This window comes from Protopterus annectens, chromosome 2.part1 (assembly GCF_019279795.1).
Source record: "Protopterus annectens isolate FY-2018-M chromosome 2.part1, PAN1.0, whole genome shotgun sequence".
Taxonomy (NCBI): Eukaryota; Metazoa; Chordata; order Ceratodontiformes; family Protopteridae; genus Protopterus; species Protopterus annectens.
In genome coordinates, this window is record NC_056729.1 from 1999944209 (window position 1) to 1999962915 (window position 18707).

The 18707-nt window shown below is 31.2% G+C and overlaps 1 protein-coding gene across 1 annotated transcript in view; it reads left to right on the top strand.

Annotated features, from left to right (window-relative positions):
- The window catches only part of LOC122795079 (3-hydroxy-3-methylglutaryl-CoA lyase, cytoplasmic-like), a gene marked incomplete at its 3' end in the record, with an annotated part of 307454 nt that overhangs the window by 274036 nt on the left and 14711 nt on the right, over positions 1-18707 (top strand). Inside the window, exon 4 of the mRNA XM_044063654.1 lies at positions 829-924. Coding sequence (XP_043919589.1) covers positions 829-924 — 96 coding nt within the window. The remainder of the gene's footprint in view (positions 1-828; positions 925-18707) is intronic.

Here is an 18707-nt window from a genome sequence, read left to right on the forward strand (position 1 = left end):
TTTCAAACAAAATTTCTAACTTCCTTTTCCATGTATTCAAACCCTACACCTACTGCACATGAGGCTGTAACTCTAAACATTTAGCTACATGGATATGTGAAATTTTGCTATACCTTTACATATACCTCTGAGCTACCTTTAAGCAGTGCTGAGCACCACGGTGCAAACCTGCTCAACTACGCTTAAACCTGATCTTTACAAACTAATTAAATATAGCTGGTTTCTATTTTTAGATGTCTGGCAGGTGTGTCGGCATCGCTTAGCACTGCTGCTCTCTGCACTGGACAGAGGAAACATACTTTCTAAAAAAATAAATTACATTGCTATAATACAATTGGATAGTGCAGGGAGTGTGTTATTCATCTGCAGACACAGTTAGCACCACACTCCTTACACTGATTCTAACCATGTTTTGCGTCTCTCCCTTGGCAATGCTCCATTATTAATATGCATGGTGTGCTGCTGAGGGGAAACCATGTACATGGACATGGTAACATTCCATGTAGGCTCTACACTATGCCTACACAGCTTTTATTAAATCTATGGGACCATCTTGAGTTGTGTAAAATTGAGTGATTGTGTAAATTCCATTCAATTTAGCTTTTGGAGTGCTAAGCAGTTTTGAATTAATATAGAACTACTATTCTGTAAGAAGGAATATTTGATACATAAAATGATATATTTATATCATATATTCATATGCATAATATAAATAAAGCAGTACAGAATTAATATAATGTTACTATTCTGTAGTACATTTTACTGACTAGTGTTTTTTGTTTGACAGTAGAGTTTCAAGAGCATTAAAATTTTTCTCCACTATGGTAGATGGCAGATCATGCCGAAGTGCTGCTCGGAATAAAGAGGCATCCACATGTCAAGTATCCTGTCTTAACGCCAAACCTTCAAGGCTTACATGCTGCTGTAAGTAATGCATATAATGGTAATTTTTCAATGTTTCAATATATTGATCTCAGGCTGTCATGATAATGGTAACATAAAGGACAATTTATTTATGTTTTATAACTAGGCAGGCACAATAGATGTTTAATATGTATGCGTTATGGTAGATCTAAGAAAGTGCAAAGCAAAGCCAAATGATAATACAATGTAGCTAGGCTGTTTTAAGATGAAGATGGATACTCAGTCATGTACATCTTTAGCAATTACAAAATGTGTAATAAAGATGGTCAAAATACAGTGGAAAATGCATTTCCAAAATGTCTGTATTATACATATGAAATATAATGCAATTAGAGATAGAGGTAAGGAAAGACCAGATATAAATGAGTCTGTTTAATTAATGCTAAAGGAGAAAATATAAAGTGTGTATGTATATGTGTGTGTGTGTGTGTGTGTGTGTGTGTGTGTGTGTGTGTGTGTGTGTGTGTGTGTGTGTCTGTGTTTGTGTATGTGTTTGTGAGTATGTAGAATACCTATGATATGTCTGTAGAGAGACAGAGAAAATGCCAAAGTGATATAATTGTGTAAAAGAATATTTGAGGAAGTTGTGATAAATAAAATCCACATTCAAAAACTAAAGTAACAACATATAAAGTCACTTCCAAAAAAACTCGTATAGATGAATATTTTGAATATGTTTTAAGGAACTTAACTCACACAAAATAAGTAAACGCATTAGTTTATTTGTTGTTCTTTTCACAAATTAAAATTATAAACTAATATAGAGGCTACTTTTTCATTGGTTTCTGTGCAAACAAATATTTTTTGACTATTATATCTTACAATTGTTGATGGCTTTGCATTTATGTTTCGGTCTTTTTTCTTAAACACAGTCTGGGCAAATGTAGAGAAGTATTCATTTGAAGTACTGACTCATTTTCAAAAAAAAAATGTCAGGGCTCACAGGTTTGCACATACATTTTGTGCTAAGGAGTAGGTAAGAGTGTAGTTTAACTAGAACTTCCTAATTGGACTTGGAAATCTTGCATTCCAGAATGGTGCTTATTAAGGGTTTAGTTCTAGTGAAAATTAGATTTGATCTAGTGTTTTGTTATATGATTGGAAACATTTACGGTAATGCCAAAAAGTTTATGCTGCTAATACTGTTGAAAGTAAGAGAAAAAGGTAAAAGCAAATGCTATAAGTTAAATAATACAGATGTGGGAAAGACAAAAAATATATTCATTAGAATTTTCTCTAACTTGCTCTAAAAATCACATCTTTGAATGTAAGTGGTCTAAAAGTAGTTAACAAATGTGGGTTTATTAAATATGTTAAGATGAACAAAGACCAAGTTATTTTTCTGCAGAAAGCACAAATTATTCAACTTGAATAAGATAGATGCATATTTAATAATTATATAGAAAAAAGGTGCACTACTGTACCTTCCCAAGGAGAGAAATAATAAATAAAAGTAAAAAGTGGAAGGCACAAACAGGCAGTCACAACAAGTACGTTACTCAGCTAAATAAATCCAACTGGAAAAAAATCCAAATGGCGGGTGCGTAATTCTTCAAACCTGAAGTTTCACCACTCTGAAATAGTTCTTTCAACACCACCAGACCAAAGTAACAGTTTCAAACAGAAAAACAGGTAAAAACAGCTGCTTACCTCCGTCTAACAATAGCTTGCAACAAAGTTCCAAAATCAAGGACAACCAAGCGTTAGGCGGAATAAACTTTAATTAACATAAAAAGGCGAGCGCTTTCAACAATAGTCTTCCTCAGGCCATTGAAAATGCTATGCAAACAGGGTACATAAATACACTTTCCATTTGAAAAAATGATGTCATTTCCTGTTAAGGAATAATTTAAATAAAATAAAGTGGTAGCGCTGAAATTTTAAATGCCTATTACGTACAAAATACGTACATGCAAAACTATTAAAAGTACTAAAAACAAATAAAAATAGGAAAATCCTGTATATTAAACTTTTAAAAATGTAATACCATGGTAAATAAAAAGTTTATGGAATGCTTATTCAAATGTTATCAACAAGCATTGCATGCTACATCCCATCTTACTCATACATCTAAAACACATTTGTTTAGTTATATAAAAAATCAACCATAAAAATTTTGCCATAAGAAATTTTGCCATAAGAAATTTTAGGGGCGCTGTCATTTACAACTCAAGCTGCATAACTGAATGGACTGTCCATAAATGAATAATAACCGGATAGTGTACCTATATAAATAATGCAATCTTAAACAAATCTAGCAAGGATGATGTGCCGCTACCCATAGAGCTCATGTTCCTAAACAAGCACAATGAATTATATAGATAATATACAAAACATATACTGGATTCTGCAGGAGTACCACGGGGGGGGGGATGTGTACAGATGTCAAAAATGTATCCACATACAAGTCCATAAGCATATCACTGCAAAAATAATCAACGGCAGGAACGTAACTTCCTTGCCTTAAGCTTAGGCTTGATAGACACTCTATCATTCAGGCCTGGATGGCAGTCAGCTCTAAGTCTAATAATCCAATCAACTTCTTTCAATTCTGTTCTGTTACAGATGTCACCACACCGAACTGTGATAGGATTAACCTGTATTACTTGGAACTTGAAGCAATGTTCATTAGAAGTATTACTGACATGTTTAGATAGTGCATTGTTGTTAGATCCTATCCTGATCTTATACAAGTGTTCCCTGATTCTATCCCTAAGCCTCCGATCCATTTTGCCTACATAGAACGCAGTGCATTGTGTGCATGTGGCCAAATAGATCACATGCATGGTATCACAAGTAGCATTTACTTGAAACGTGTACTGCTGTGAACTAATGGGATGTGTAAACATATTAGTTTCATTAATGTATTCACAGTACTTACATTTGTGACATTTCTTAGTAAAATCTTCTACTCCTGATGTTGACCTGTCCACTCTACTGGGGCCACACAACATCCTATGTAAGTTAGGTTTATTTTTATATATAAACTTGGGATGATCATCAATGATGTTAGAAATTCTAGGATCTGTTAACAATATTTCCCAATGTTTATTATAAATATCTCTAATTTTTTTCACGTCTTGTGTGTAGTAAATGGGTACTCTAATATTGTTAACATCATAAATACTCATAGCTTTAAATGCAGAATTATTACTGCATTCTCCAAAATATGGCATGGCTCTACCTGTTCTTAACTCATCAATTTCTGACATGCCTGCATCTATTTCAGTCATACTATACGAACGATCCAAGAACTTCAATTTTAACTGATTAATTTCATTTTTAAAATCAGTGTCATTAGAATGTAAATGGGATGCCCTTATAGCCTGACCTTTAATAATATTGTGAAAAATATGTTCAGGATGCATACTGCTTCTATGTAAATAAGTGTTCCTATAGCAGCTTTTTCTGAACACTCCTGTATTTAAAAAAACATTGGGTAACTTTTCCACAAATACATCCAGATATGAGATTTTTTCTCTGGATTTAGCCATTGTAAATTTTAAATAATCAGTGACTGTATTCATCTCGTCCAAAAGTTCTGCAAGTAAATTCTCATCTGTTTCCCAAATAAGGAAAAGGTCATCTACAAAGCGTGTATAAAACAGAACGTGTTCTTTGAATTTACTCATCTGAAACAAATGTGTATATTCCCATTCTGCCATAACTAGGTTGGCGTAACTATTGGCACAGGAAGTGCCCCATTATCACCTTCTTTATTAGGGATAACTCATTGTGCTGCTGAAAGTAAAAACTAAAAATTACTATCACGTCCCTTTCTGTTAGGCATCCTTTAGTGGTATAGGTGGTATACTCTTCATATTATTTACACCCTGTATTTGTTTTATTCCCAATGGGCTAGGGTACTCTAAATAATATTGAGTTGACCATCAAAAACACTTTTATTCCCAGCAACTATATTGTGCAGTTAGGTGCACTATTCCATGTTACTTTATTTTTTAACTTGAATTATTCTATTCAAGAAAAATATGAAAGAACTATTTAAGAGTGCTGCTTATCTGTAATTTGAAACGCAAGACTAGGTCTAACTCTGTTTCCCGTTTATTTCATTAGTTAGAAACTAAAGGTTGTAACAACTACTTGCCAACCATTTGGAAAATTGTGTCAATTGTTTTTATTTTAGCCAAATGATATTTGTAAAACAACTATAAATAAAATGTAATTCTAATCTAACAACTCAGTGCATTTCCACCAAATTATGACACAAATTATTCGGAAATCAGTTGGATTAGTTTCCATAAAATTAGAAAATAAATATAAATTACTGCCAGTTTTTAATTCCATTTTTTGTTTTTGCTTATAGACATTACAGAAAATGTGCATATTAAAAAAGGGATGTTATAATACTACAAAGTTGAAATGAAAAGAGTTGCCACCCAAATTCTGAATTCATATTATATTTATCATTTCTTGTTTCGCAAAAACAATGAAACATCAATTAAATTATTTAAAAATAAATGTTATAAAAATAAATGCATATTACCATATAGTTTTATAAATTATTTATCATATTTGTTTGCAAGAATGTAAACGTAAAAAATAATCTAAATAAATTAAAGCAAACTTCATTTATAAAAAATTAAAATTTAAACATTTATATTAAATAAATAATTTATTTAGCTGATTAAAAATTTATTGAAAAACCATACATATATAAATATTAGAATATTATACAAAAGATTTTATACTGCCACCTCAACCACCATCAATATATATTATAAAATATATATATGTATAACAAACAGAATTTAAAGCTAAATAGTTGCATTTTTATTAAATTATAAAATAATTGTTTAAATAATCACCACAGAACATATTATATAAATAAGACCAACATAGATTATATTCATATACTGTAAATACGTTTGTGTCAAAAAAATGAAAATATTATAAAAGCAATAAATAAATAATTAAATACTCACCATATTAAAAAAATAATTAAATGAATGACTTAAAAGGAAAATTAACCAAAAAATATTAATATATAAAAATAATAATGTTTACTAACGATATTAATACTTATCAAATATATACAAAATAATTTGGAAAATTAACAGCCGCTTAATTCAAAGCTCCAATATAAATATAAATTTATTACATCTATTAAATCTGTAACTGTCACAATAAATTTCTTTATAGTTCATTCCTATTGTTCAATACTTAACTATTATATTTATAGCTTTATCAGTTCATTATATTTATATTGCCTTTGCTTTTTATCTCCCAATTTTTTTTTTTTTCATTGCATGTAACATAAATAATTCTTCTAATTATATTATAAAAATCTCAATATAGTATCTGTAATATTCTTTACAATGGTTCTAACATCATTTATACATTTTTAAACTAATTTTAATAAAATTATTCCTATTCTATTTCTCTGAAATATTTGTTATATTGTCAATATTTCCACCATATATTTATATGGCTATAGTATCTTCCTGTATATTTCTCTTAACCATACCTTTTTTATATTTTTGACCATTCCATCTTGAAAACTTTCTTATTACAGTTAATATTTCATTTACTGTGGGCATTCTTAACTACTACTTTTTACTGTGTATTTTTTTTTTTCTTATCTTTTCCTCTTATTTCTCATCCACTTTAGTTTCATCTGCCAAAAATACTGTAAATCTGTTGATTGCCATTCTTTGTCCTTGTCCTCCTTTATTTTCTCTTGTTTCCTTTTGATGTTAACATCATCTCCTGTATAATTTCTTCTTTGGAATTCTTCTCCTCCAATTCCCTATTCAAATTACTATATGTCTGACATTTTTTCTGTATATTCTCTTTTCAGAAAACTTTTTTGCCCTATCCCGCGTCGGAGTTAATTGCAGTTATAGTGAAGACCATTCTCTTACTTTCTACTCCTTCTATTATGGGTTCATATCACTGGACAAACTAGATATATTCCTTTCTTAAAAAATCTCTTAATAGTTTTGGTCCAAATATAGATTAGTATTTTATAAATTTACAAATCATCATTTTTCTATACCTGTTTTCTAAAATCTACCTCCTTTCTTCTAAAAACTCAAGTTCAAAATGCTTATTCCACTCTTAAATTTCCAAACAAAATTATACTTTAAAATCTAACCTTATTATATTCTAAAATATCTTTCAGATTTGTATTACTCTTTTTCCTTAAGAAAGGTTGTTATAAATAGAAAAATTCCATACGCAAGTATTCTCTGTTCCACAAAAAATCTATTACATCAATAGTTTTTCTTCCACACAGCTAAAAGTCTAAATATGTCAGACCATCCTTTTATTCACAAATATCATTATTTTATGTACTCATACAAGAAATTATCCCCTTATTTGCCGTCTTTTACAATGCAACAAATATTTGATCTATGAACTGCCATCTCTTTCACGGTGAACTGGGGGCTATACTACTTATCCATAACTCTAAGATAGGTGGGTTTGAATCTCATTCTTTCTTTGTAGGAATATTTGTAATGCTTTTATTCTTATTTCTATAAAATTATGAGTTAATGGTATCTATATATTCAAAACTGGACTTACTTTATAAATTCATGTCTATACAATATTTATTGTCTGTTTACCCAGAAACTTCCTTCATTTGTCATATTTCACCTTCCAAAGTTATACCTGTCTTTACAATGATTTATTTTTTTTATTAATGGGTTTTCCCATTTTTTAATTTCTGTGTTATTTTTATACTATTTTCCATTTCATTATTCAATTCTTTTCTATCATCAGGAAATTATCCATATTAATCTAAGAAAATATTAATTACAGCTATGTTATAAAATCTAAAATGTTATTCATAACACATATTATGGGTCTTCTTTTTTCTTTGTTATTCAATCTTTTCATTTTTTCCATAAAAATTTCATCTGTATGAAGTCATATTTTTCAAAGATTTTTTATTAATGTGTCTAAGCTATTTATTTAAAATTTAGGCCTTTCGTTTTATCTCTCCTGTTAAAATTTCTTTCTTCATTCCCCATAAGCCATAAGGAGTTTTGATTTGTGTGATGTTTTTCCTGTATTTGTGTGTGTGTTTTAATTAATATAAACACATTTTCTTTAAATCGTGTTGTATAGGTGTCTTTTTCTTTATTGTTGGAAATTCAAGGTCATATTTGGTGTTATACCTTCAAAGCAGTTATGGTTAAAAATTTTATAGTTCCTTTGTCCTATATATATTAGTTAATATCCATTTAACTGTGGGTATTTATCAGGTATAAATTTAGAACCTTCCCTTCTAATTAGATCATAAAAAATCTTATATTTTCAAGTTTATTATTGATATCTTTAATGTATCTTCTTTCCATATTCTAATTCATCATACTACTTATTTTGTTTTTTTTTCGGGTTCTAATTCATTTCTCATCTTCTCTTTTATTTCTTTATTTTTCTCATGCTAATTTTTTATAATGTTTTTATACCATATTCATTATTCTTATATTCTTTCTTTTGGGGGTGTATAGGACCCTCTTACTTTTACTTTCTTATTTTATACCATATCAATTTAAATTAGCTAGTGGGGTTTTTTCTTAATATTTTTCTTTTCTAATTCTTATATTTTTTATTATATATTCCTATGATCTTCAGTCAATTCATCATTTTTTTGAATTTTTAATTACATTATATTAACATTTTTGTATTCTCTTAATATTGGAATTTAATAATGTTATTAATGTGTATTTTATTTATAAAATTACTATTTATATTATCCTTCTTCTAGGCCTTTTCCCTTGACTAAATATAAATCAATTATTAAATATTCTATTTCTTTATACATATCTTTAAATAGTCTTCAGTTCCATTTTAATTCATAGGGGTTTAGCATTTCTTCTTTTTGATTATTATTCTTATTCATAACCTTTTATAATCTTTAAAGGTTAATGGTATTTACAATAGTTAAAACTATTCATTTTCTTATTAAAAAAAATGTATTGTTACTCTCTCAGAAATATGGGTTTATAACGCAGGGTTACTATCATTTTTCCCACTCTCTGTAAGTATTTCTTTCTAATGCGTGCCCAGACCATTATTATCCATTACCTCCTTCCCCTTTTCTTAATTCTTTAATCATCAATGGAACATAATTAGATGAATCCAAATATTACTATTATTAAAAATCTATGCCATTAATTTAAAACAATATGGCTAAAAAATAGAAAATTAAACTAAATTATAATATAATATGGAAAAAAGTCTATTATAAGGCAATGAATATCAAATTTATTATAACATTAGACAACAGAATTTATCTAGTTCTTTGTATAGAAAAAGTAAAATACAACTATATATATTACATACATAAAATTTCATATTATAAAATAACTTCTAACAGATGAAATTTGTATATGAGAAAAGAATAAAAAGGAAAAAATCTAAGACCATTGTAGTTAAGTAAAATAGAATAAATTAAAAATCAAATTAATATAAGGTACAAAAATTTTCATAAACTTATTATTGGAAGTTTCTTTGGCAACGCAAATGATAAAATTGAGGAAAACAGAATAGACTAAACAGATACATAGTTATTGATAAAAGTTTGGATAAATTCAATGACAATAGGTAATAAGCAATCATAATAATTATTGCTGGAATTAAAAAATCTAGTTAGGCAGTTAAAAAAACCTTTGTTGATATAGATAATAGATTAAATTTAACAATTTGGAAGAAAGAGAATAAAACACATATTATATGCATTTGGTTTTATGAAAACAGTGCAGCTATGATGTATGGAATAAATCAAAGACAAGTATAATGTGAATCAGGCTTTGTAATAAAGAAACAAATGAAGATTGTGAAATTTGATAACATTGTCCTTACTATAACTTATGTCTGGCTAGGAAAAAAATATTGATGAACAAAAAGGGATGGAAATGAATGGGCAGATAAGTAAATTATTAAAGTGTGGGTATAGAAAAAAAAAATTAGCTAAATATTTTGAGCTTGACATTTACAAGAAATTTGGTGAGATTGTATTAGTAAAAACAATTTTAGAAACCAATACTTTGTGAATATGTAATATTTCAATGGGAATTTTGCTGCAGAATGGAGGTAATCTAGTGTAAAGAAAAATATAAATGATAATGTGACCTTAGTAATAAACCATGATAGTAGGTGATGTGCATAATAAGCATAGTGATGACTATCGAGCATTTGATATACGAGTTGTATGGCATGAATTACTAAGGATGAATCATATGAAGGTAACAGAATGGTTGATACTGGACAATATGTAAGTGATGATTAAACAAAACTATGAGGTGAAACACAACAGAAAAGGTAATCTAGAGAAATTGGTGTAAGGAAGCCCCACTGCACGGAGGAGGCTGGTGTTAATATGACAGAATATAGTACAGTAGACTGGCGGTTCAGGTTTTGGACAGATAGTTCCTCAGCAAAAAAAAAACCTGCAAAATATAGAAAATAAAAATAGTATACAGAGTGGAATATGTTCAGGAAATGCAGAACATATAAGAAAAGAAAAATGAAAAATTAATAAGAATATCTGATATGAGAAAAAATATAATGAAATTTTGATATAATATAAGTTATAATTAAAAGAAATAAGTAAAATAAAATATAAGACAATATGTGGGGTGATGAAATTGAACAACAATTGGAAATAAAGGTACAAAATAATGGTTGGAAACAACGAAGGCAAATCAGATTTTGCTGGCAAAGTGAAATGAATTCCTTAAGAAGCTGAAGCCTTTTGTAAGGCTCCGCAGCAGTAGGTATATAAAATGACGATAAAAAAAATATTAGGTAGAAAAATGAAAAATAATCTGGAGTTCAGAAAGGGAAGGAATTTACATATAGAAAAAACAAGGGAATGTGCTGCTAATGCCATATATATTTACAACTATTGAACAGAAGGAAATGGCACTGGCTGAATGAATAAAGGGAGCTTGTGAAAATACAGAGCCTGGAAACATATAGACTTGCTCGGGTATAGCATGAAAACAAAAATAATAAGAAAGAACTAAACATAGTATGAAGCTAAATTGAAAACAATGTATATTCATTTATATAGCTGTTGATTATTATAATATTGTTATATTATTTTTTTTGAATTATTTAAATTATTGATATTTATATGGATATTCTGGCATTTTAGTAATTATTTAATATATTTAATATATTATTGTTTTTAAACCTATTTTCAAACAAATATACTAAATATTTTTTGACCTTTATATATGTTTTACATATTGATTTTAATATATTTTATATATTTTTATTTATTTTATGATGTTAACTATTTTTGAATTTGTTTATCAAAAGTGCATTCAAATGTTTATATATATTATGGTCATGGCATGCGTTGATTATTCACGGCAACCCATACCTGATTTTTGAAACGCATGAAAAGAAAATGTAGCAATAAAAATATAAATATGTTCGCCATAAACAAATATTTGGTGGATATTAATTAAATTTTTAAAATGTTTTTGATAATTTTGAATAATATGTATGTTAATAATGCAATAATAATTTTAATTATTTGTTTTTATTTGTTATTTTTATGAAATAATTGGTGAAATGTTAATTTTTAATTTAATTGGAAATGAACGATGTGTTGTATTAGTTAGAATTTTGGTAAATTACATCTGATGAGTTAAATTGTAATAAACCAAAAAATATTGACTGACGAATAGTTGACTTGTTGTTGGCGTGCGACTGTTGTGTTGTTGTGGTGTGGATTTTTGTTTTTGTCGTGTCAATAATTAAAAAAAACTACGACTTCTGACCTTGTGCCATTTCCTTTCTTTTCTTTTGGATTTATAGATGCATATTTAATAATTAGCAGAGCCTAATTCAGATCTATAAGTTCATCGGTTCATTGGTAAGTACTAGGCTAGCTCCCCTTGCAAGCCATTTTAAGCCTTGCCAGTTTCCATTTTTGTGCTCAAAATAACTTATCACATTGGTTATAGATTGGCCTTACCCATCCCATGACTGATAATTATATGTTATCCTCAATGAGAACAACTGAGATCATATGTCAGATAATTTAAGGGAATCTATGCATGAAATAAAGTGTTTAGGAGCTACCTATGTCCATTAGTCATACAAGGGACAGTCCTAGGTTACATTTTCTGTTTTCCATCCATAGATCTAAGTTGCACTTGAATATGGACATGGATGAACTTTGAGTTATGTGGATGGGGAGTCTGATCCACAGTAGCAATATCCTCTGTGAGATACACTTGTTCCTTCAAACCATTTTGTTGATGTTGCAGAAGAGGTTTAAATCCATAGATTGAGCATTTCTGATGCCATTTGACTTGCTGATGTGCAGGAAATCCATCAGTAACAGCTATGAGGGTGCCTTATATGCTAGACACAGGTCACAACTCAGCAGTCTGTAGGATACCAAGTATAATGGCAGGGCCATGTAGGACATGTTGTTTAGGCCTTGTATCATTTTAGTAAGGTGCATGTGTCAGAACAGATACATGCCAGAGTGGGTATTATATTCAATGATTGGCCTAATGAGGGCCGAATAAAGAGAGACAATGACATCTCTAGATCTAGCACAATCCCTTTGTTTATAAGCTGTGGAGTGTAGAAGGACTTTCTTACAGCAATAGACACATGTTGGTCAAAAGTTATGTCACTGTCCACATAAGTTTCCAAATCCCAAACAAATGGGTCAACTCTAAGGGGTGTATTGTTAATGTGGTAGTTCCCCTGGGGTAGATGAATTCCCAAAGGATACAGTAATGCATTTTTTGTCATTTAGTTTCAACCACCTCCACCTTATATGTACCTTCTCAGAAGTTGCACAACAGTGGAGAAAAGAGAAAACTCTTCTTTTTTGCAATCTACACGGATTTGGTAAAGTTGCTGTCAATATACTGACACTTTCCCTATAAACAATGGAACAGTCATAGCACGTAATGACATTATTAAAGCTGATACTATGTGATTACTTCAGTTAGAAAAAGGAAATTAGCATTTTCTTTTTATGGCGAGAATAGTGAAGATACATCGTCACTCTACAGAGCTGTAGAAAACATATGAATGGCATTAAAGTGAAGAGTTTAATTGTTAAAGTGAAGAAGCATTTGATTTAGGAAATACTAATGTTTGCATTGCAAATATTATTGACATTAGAGGTTTTAAAACTGAAATCAACTTAGGGATAAAAATCTATGCCTAAAGTTGGAAATGAGTATGATATGGAGAGTTGTGAGTAACTTCGGATCTATAGGATTTTAACTATGTGTACAGCTATGGGAACCTTATAGCAGGCTGCCAGTGCCATCCGTTTAGTTCTACCTACAGTTCCATCAAGTCGACCCTTGATGACATAATGTTTGCTGCTACCCCACATGTGACCTGTATGCAGTCAGAAATAACATGATGCAGTGGGCCATGTGTAACTTCTGATCTGTGGTGAAGCCTTGACAATGTCATATATCTTTATGGGAATATTGTATCTGGAGCATGAAAATGCACTGAGCTTTCATTATGTTTACCACCCTTGGCTACTTCCTCAATAACAGTACCTCCTTTGCACTGTTCTGTCAAATTACTTTGGCATGCCTCATGCCTCTTATCCTTCCTTTGCCTGTCAATCACATATATATACCCATCGATATTAAGCATTTGCTTCTTATACTAAGTACACAGAAGTAAATTTTTTCTAATAGTACCTTGTGGAGCTAGGCAATTTACACTGTAGTCCTGTGCAGACTGATTAAATTCGATGTTATCCATGTCTGACTGCTACCGACCAATACTTTGTACAACATGTCTTTGTCTCCATGAAAGCTACTTTCTAAAAACAAGCAGTAATTTATCACCATTTCTGACGCCCTAGCATAAAGGTTATGTGCAGCACAAAGTTGCTAGTATAGAACAAGCACCATGGCACATTATTTGCATGCCATAATTTTGAATAAAAAGCAGACATTACCATTTGTTTTTGGAAGTACTAGCACCAGTTTCCATAACTACATATTAAGGAGACATTTATCCCATTAAAGGTATATATGTACTGCTTGATAACATACATTAGAGATATGAATGCATTTTGATATGATGAGAATGTACTTATCAGACAGCATACCTATTTCTGATACTCATAGGAGAAAATCACAATCTTTAGTTGAAGTCTTACAGTATTTCATACTCACAATCGGCACTAACTCAAATTCTGATTCATGCAGACAATAATGTACTCAGTTTGTCTGGGACAATGTTAACATTAACAATAAACATCACACAAATGATTGTATACCATGTAATTGTATATGTTTGTTTACTGCAGACTGACATTATATTCTGTTGACAGTGACATTTGTCAAACTAACTTATGGCAAAAACATGCATTATTGACTATGATGATTAAAAACACTACATTGTCAATAAATGCAGATTTATGTGTTAAATTCTTGGTGTTGACAATAGCTAGATTAACTCAAAAACACCTATTAAACTTTGATCGACAGCAACATCATTAGATGTATATGTGTGTGTGTGTGTGTGTGTGTGTGTGTGTGTGTGTGTGTGTGTGTATACACACACACACACACACACACACACACACACACACACACACACACACATATATATTCATATGAATCTACTTCCAATATATATATATATATATATATATATATATATATATATATATATATATATATGTATATATACACATATATATGTATATATACACATATATACATATGGGTCTACTTCCAATCATTAAACAGTAATTTCTTCAAAGATTAAAAAGCAGACACCCACTTTCACGGAAGTGCATTTAACCAAAAATGCATTTTCGTGAAAGTCAAACAACTCCTGTTAGTTAACCAAATCTTGGTACAGTGGGGATAAGGAGCTATATCCTTTTCCCCACTGTAGTGCAACCTTTGAGTTAGTACATATAAGTGGCAGGGGTGGGGGGTGCATGAGGGCTTGCCCCCTGCAAAAATGTATTCTACTTTGCTGGATACACCTGCGGTAATTATGTATACTAACTCCTAGATCACACTACAGTGGGGAAAAGGGTATATTTCCTTATCCCCACTGTACCGTGATTCAGTTAACTGGCTTTCCCGAAAGTGCACTTTTGGTTAAGTGCACTTTCATAAAAGGGGGTGTCTGCTTTCTAATCGTCGAAGAAATGAGTTTTTGAAGATTAGAAGTACACCCATTTATATATATATATATATATATATATATATATATATATATATATATATATATATATATATATATATATATATATATATATATATATATATATATATATATATATATATATATATATATATATATATATATATATATAATATATATATATATATATATATATATAGAGAGAGAGAGAGAGAGAGAGGGATAGATATACAAGTTGTAAAATTAACATTAAAAATGCATTTGCTGATAAGGCAAAGGCCATGTGTGTGTGATAGACCTCCTTCTGAGAAATGTTTTGAACAGATCTGCTGGAGTCCTATAGAAATTAATTACTGGGTATATTTGATTTGTATTTGAAGTTAGCTCATTATTTTGTATATATTCAAGAGCTGACCTCTCCATTTTGTGAAGGGTTCAAAGAAGATTTATTAAAAGAATTAGTGTGCAGGACAATTACATATCAGGAAATCTTAGCTGAAGTTATCTTATTGTCTATCAGTTATTGTTAATTACATGGCAGATTGTGCCTAGCATGCCATGTTCTTCATGATGAAGAAATATGGCTTTTGTTAAATATTGAGTTATTGCAGTCACGGTGATCTTTTCATGGGCCAATGTACACCTTTCAAATAGCTAGATGCAAAACTACTTTTATATCAAGGTTTTTCACTCAAAGTGCTCTGAAAAGGGGTGGGGTTAGTTTAAGGTTATGGTCTTTACCTCATGAATACAACCAATGGCGTTTGATTCTGACCTCTGGCTTTTAGCTGGGCTTATAATAGTCTACCGACTGGTAGCCTAGTATTTACCTATAAACCTATTAGATCATTGGACAGACTGCAATTGCAAGTATGGAAATGTAATTCATTAGAATCATTCAAGATATTTGGTTTGGTTTGAATATCTACCTAATGACTCTGGGTCCTGCATGTTTGTGGTCTTTGATCTTTATGCAACTTACCATAAACTATGAAACTATGATATATATTCTACAGCAAATTTCTGCACATAGTTGTTAAGTATCCCACCCTAATGCTATACTCTGTGTAAATGTATTAACAGAATGTTTATTTATATATATTTTTTATATTTACTATTGACACTGTAGATTGTGCATTGTGCTGGATTGACCTCATGGGAGAATGTAATCCATTGTATGTATGTATGTGCACATGCACTTCCATGTGTTGCATAGTGTGCACAGAAGGTACATCTCCGTGTTAGCTAGCTGCCATTATTTGCCAATGCTTTACTTTTTAGGGACACATACAGGTTTCTATTGGTAAAGCCTTGCTTAATGCTGCTGACAGTGGAAGACCCCCTCCTTTCACTGCTTTCTTTACAGATAAGAATTCCAATGCTAATTGCATCAGCTTGCTTCATCAGAGTCTGTTCTAATCCTTTACATCATCTGTTTTGCTTTGAGGGCTGACATTGTCATATTGTGAAGCATTGGAAGACATGACAGAGGGAATGGTGTCAGCTGTGTAGTTGGCATGCTCAGTGTTGGTTCATCAGTGGTGGTCATGGCTCTTGCCATTGATACCACACATTTGTAATAACATGACAGTGTTAACCACTACACTCCATGAACTATTCTAATTGTACATCCACCTTACTCAGGGGCATTCAGAATAATGACAAATGATGTAGCAGTCAGTGTTCAAGAGGGTGTGTGAATTATCTGGAGACTGCTGTTGCTGTTAACATGTCTATCTGTGTCTATGACAGAAACTACTGGTGAGTCTGTCTTATGCAACAAGCCCTGTATGTGTCCATGTCCTTACCTGCTGATAATACCATACCCCTAGATGTCCATGAAATTGCTGACTTGCTTCCAACATAGAATGTCATATTACTCATTTACTGATCATGCTTCATACATCGCATGTCATATTACACACTTCCTCATCATGGTCCCAACATAGAATGTCATATTACACACTTATTATGTTCCCAGCATAGAATGTCATATTACATACTTACTCATCATGTTCCCAATATAAAATGTCATATTACACACTTATTATGTTCCCAGCTTAGAATGTCATATTACACACTTACCTATGTTCCCAACATAGCATGTCATATTACATGCTTACTCATGTTCCCAACACAGCATGTCATATTGCACACTTACTTATGTTCCCAACATAGCATGTCATATTACACACTTCCTCATCATGTTCCCAACATAGCATAGCATAGACACCCTTCTCACTATCTTTTCTCCCTACACACTCTCCTGTCTCCAAACTGCACTAATATTAACCTCACTACCCTCCTCCTATCACACCACACTCTACTCACTCTCTTATCTCCTCACTATAGATTTCTATTTTCTACCTACATAAAACACTATCTATACATATAATGAATAAACAATCCATCCCAATTCTTTTTCACGCTCTTATTCACACTCTCACTACTACCTCATTTAATCCTCACACATCTATTCACCTCTTTTGAAAATCCACTAGACCCAAACCAAAACTATCCCAAAAAAGAAACCAACTCTCCAAATTCACCTCTATATTTTATTCACACTAATATAACATCCTCATCTAACTGCATGCTTCCTAAATATCATAGAACACTACACACAAAATATAGCAATCTAAACCCCAAAAAATGTCTATCACTATACAGCAGACTACCCAACCCATATTATCTAAGCATACTACTCTCTTTAAAGGATGGTGACATCCACCCTAACCCAGGCCCCCTAACAACTCCTATCTCTCTCATCAACCTCAAAGAATCAACTACCCAAGCCCTCTCTAAACCATCTAACTCTCTTTTAATTGCTCATCTTAATATCCGCAGTATAAATAATAAAGTTACTCAACTCCAAGCTCTAACTGAAATCTATTCCTTCGATATTCTCTGCTTAACAGAAACCTGGTTAAAACCAGCAACCAAAGATAATGAAATCATCCCACCTGGATATAATATCCTGAGACTAGACCGTACATCCAAGAAAGGTGGAGGGGTTGCTATCCTATATAAACCTAGCTTACAATTAACCACTCATAACTGCAAACCACCTTTAGATTCCAATGCAGAAATTCTTATATCTAAACTTCTTCTTAACAATTCCAAATCTATCTATATTATCTGCATATATCTACCTCTTGGTAATAATACAGCAACTATGGAAAATTTACTTTGCTGGCTTTCCCAAAACCTACCTCAAGAAATCATTACCCTAGGTGACACAAATATTGACTGGACCTGCTTCTGCAGCAGCCTCCCCACAAACCATACTAACCTATATGGGTATTCCCAAACCATTACCTCCCCTACCAGAATAAATAAATCTAACAAGAAATCAAGCTTATTAGATTGGATTCTCATTAACCATCATCCTCACATTTATGACTCAGGAACCCTCCCTGATGATTTAAGTGACCAATCTCTTACCTATATCATCAGACATAAAATCAACTCTCCCTCCCCAACATCCGTTAAAAACATCAGGTCTAAAAAGTACTTCAACCCTGAACTTTTCCAGATGGAACTAAAAGCATGTAACTGGTCACCCTTACAAAACCTTCCTTTAGATGAAGCCGTTAGTTACTTTAACTCCAACTTCCTTGCCATCCTCAACCACCATG